Source organism: the organism of the source record quoted next, unplaced genomic scaffold (assembly GCF_019419815.1).
Source record: "Pyrus x bretschneideri cultivar Hongxiangsu unplaced genomic scaffold, Pyrus_bretschneideri_v1 Contig34, whole genome shotgun sequence".
NCBI lineage: Eukaryota > Viridiplantae > Streptophyta > Magnoliopsida > Rosales > Rosaceae > Pyrus > Pyrus x bretschneideri.
The window spans coordinates 1266922-1270239 of NW_025999657.1; the positions used below are offsets into that span (position 1 = coordinate 1266922).

The 3318-nt window shown below is 34.5% G+C and overlaps 1 protein-coding gene across 1 annotated transcript; it reads right to left on the minus strand.

Moving 5' to 3' along the window:
- Positions 1-794: 794 nt before the first annotated feature.
- LOC103959073 (putative invertase inhibitor) lies at positions 795-1547 on the minus strand. Its single transcript, XM_009371416.3, has one exon. It carries the CDS (start codon positions 1495-1497, stop codon positions 925-927), a length of 573 nt encoding a protein of 190 aa, XP_009369691.2. The 5' UTR covers positions 1498-1547; the 3' UTR covers positions 795-924.
- Between the last annotated feature and the right edge of the window lie 1771 nt (positions 1548-3318).

The following is a 3318-nucleotide window of genomic DNA, read 5'->3' on the forward strand; positions in this document are numbered from 1 at the left end:
GTGACTGCTGTGATGGTTATGCCACATTATTAAACTAGGTTTTTTAAATGCATAATTAAAACCTAAATGTTTCTTGCTCATCAACTTGACATGGCTTCTTTTGAAAGAAGTATGATATTCATTAAAACAACTTAGAATACGTACGAACTGATGATAGTCTGCTTACTAGGCCTTGATAAAAACTTTGCCGAGGATTTCAACCAGATCTAAGGAAAAGAGTGTTCCACACAACAGTAGATCTATCCTCAAATGAATAATATAAATTGAGATTACATGGCTTCTTGCACATTCTTTACTGAAAAAAGAAAAGCTAGACTTTTGCCTCTTTAAGACATTCGTACTATCTCTACCTTTGCACATATCTATAGCAACCTTTGTGTTTGGTTTGGTAAATTTCCTCATGTAATAGTTTTGACAAGTTGATTATTCGATCCGTCGAGAATTCTCTTTGTAAATTTCCTTTTTTTTCCCTTAAAATTACAAATAAAACAGAGCCGATTTTAGATACTTACGAAAAAAATGTGTTAATATTGGAGTTAGCACAAATGGTGAAGGAGAGAAACTGATCCCTAAAATCTCCCGCAGCAAAGGCAAAGTCATTTTTTGTTGAACAGTTTGCTAATGTTAGTTATAATCTTTGGTGAGTTGGAATGTGGTCAACCGGAGAAATTTTTGTTTTCGCCGGGAACTTGTTCTCAGAGAAGTGCGTTATGATTAGGTTCGGTTATAATTAGAGCAACAAATAAACATTTTTTTCAAGCACGTACGTCGTAAATACTTGATAAAAGAATATATACAAAAAGAAATTAGTGGCTACTGCCGAGCTTATTGGCTTGTTTATTGTGGAAATATATTATACAAAATACTGCTTATATATCATAAACCTATAAATTAACATCGATATATATATTTTGCCTTTCTCTATCAACTAGATAATGTATTGATAAATGCAAGAGAAATGACGTTCAACTGAAAGAAGACATCATTCTCCTTTCTCAATGGAGACACTTCACCTTTCTTATCCTTGAAACCGTCTTCACAAGTACTAGAAGCATCCATCGCAGAGCTGACTTCCACATTTGCTTTGGGAAAGTCCTTGGACCGAAAGGCGCAAAGAGCTTCTTTCAGCGTAGGGATGGCGTCCGAGTAGAGTTCTGAGCAGCCTTTCAAGCAATCCTTTGCGTACTTGTCGAACCGTTTGTCCTTCAAGAGCTTCAAAATGGTGGCGTTGATGTTCGTCGCGTTGGATATGGTAAGGTTAAGTGAAATGAGGACTAGTTGTTCAAGGTGATCTGGACTTTGGCCGTGGGATTTAGAGTTGGCCTCCTCAAGGCTTGCAACGCAGAAATTGTAGCTCAAATTTGGATCACCATCTGAGGCTTTCTTGCAAGAGTTTTGGATGAGTTTATTACAACCAATTGTGCTATGAAAGAGCATCAGAAAAGTGATGGTGATGGTGATGAAAATCTTGGAAAACGAAGATAAGAGAATCCTCATTTTTCCCCTTCTTTTCAGAGAAAGGGCCTTTTGAGAAACTAATGAACATGAGAGTTGCTTTGGAGAGGGAAAGGCTCTTGTTTATATATAAGCACACGTACTTAATTACGCGCGCTATCAACAATACAACATGTCAATCAAAGTTATGTAGATTATCAGAACTGATAGTGCTATTCACATACTTTTTTTCACCTCTCATAAATTTTTATTAATTTTTATTCATTGGTCCCCGGGACAAAGTCAAAGATCTTCATGGATGGAGGCATCCTCAAACTACAAAGTTACAAATTGAAAGGCTCAATAACATATATGATAATACAGTTCGATTCAGTTTAGGAATTCAAAGATCTGAATCGTCTCTATTTTAATTAATATCCTAATAATCAAAACCATATGTCGGTTAGATAAACCAAACGATTATATTAGAGATTAAGCTCTAACAAATATCTAGCAAATAATCTCCCTCAATGGAAGGGACTATATGACAATATTTTGTAAAAGATTATTATCCTATATATGTAATTATGTATAATTTAATAGGCAGGCTGGTCGTGGAATCTTATGATATAATGATGATCAGTCTTTATAGAAAGTGAACATCATTAACGTTGTGGGAAAACCAGACTTCTTGTTCTTTTTGCTTTCTGTTTTGATATGTTTTTTAGCTATGAAGATACGTGACTGTTATATTACTCTTACATATATAGCATGTGAGTTTTGGCACGCAAAGGAAAACGGATGGATATATGGGTGAATGCATGTGAGTTCTTTGTTTTTCAATAAAAATATACAACAACAAGAACAGCAAAATTTTATCCCATTAAATGGGATCCTGTATGAATCTTAGTGAACTGAGTAAGTTGGATTGTCAATTTAAATCATGTAGTTCTTATTAGTATATTTTACTGGCCCACTTCATACATAATCTCTCCTTTTAATATCTAAATCTATCTTGAACGGTTCAAATTGTCAAATTTCCCGGACTCCGAAGTAAGAAATCCACATATGATCTCAATCCGAATTCTAAAATGCCCCTCCACTCAGTTTTAACCAATATTTATATGAAGAGACGAACAGAAGAGAACATGGATGATAATAAAGGGACTTTTGAAGACGATAAGGAGGTAGTCGCGGCCGTGATAATTCCATCCGATTTTAATATTCAATATGCATGTAATGTAACAGGCTGGCTTCATCAAACTCGATTGCTTGGAAGAGGATCCTCTCCTGAGCACAAGATGGGCATCCTCCTGACCATGAAATTCAGACCGTTCAAATTTAATCTAATGGTTGCAATTATTATAACTTTTAGAGAACCCTCCTGTTTGGAGCCGTTGGATTAATTTTGAACGGCTAGGATTTCGTGGTCAGGAGGATCCCCATTCTGAGCTTAAGAAAGGATCCTCTTCCCGATTGCTTTAAGCTCTCTCTCCACGTAAGAAATTATAGTTACATATTTAGCGTAATTAGTGAATATTCACCGTAAGAAATTATAATTATGGATCATGGATATTCATCGTAAGAAATTATAATTAACACTTTAAAATTATAATTATGGATATCACCTTAAGAAATTATAATAATTTTCAATTAAGAAAAGTATAATTACATATTTAGCGACTAGTGAATATTAATAAGCAAAGCAAAATAATGTAGAGATGCTCCTTCATCCCACAACCGTACAACACACTTTTGAAAAGCATATTAAATCTTTGAATTTTTCGCATATATTTAATTGGTTAAACCTAATGGTTTAATTTAGTGGAAAGAGAACAAAAGTTTGGAATTCTCGATTCGAGTTTGAACTTTTACGAATACTTT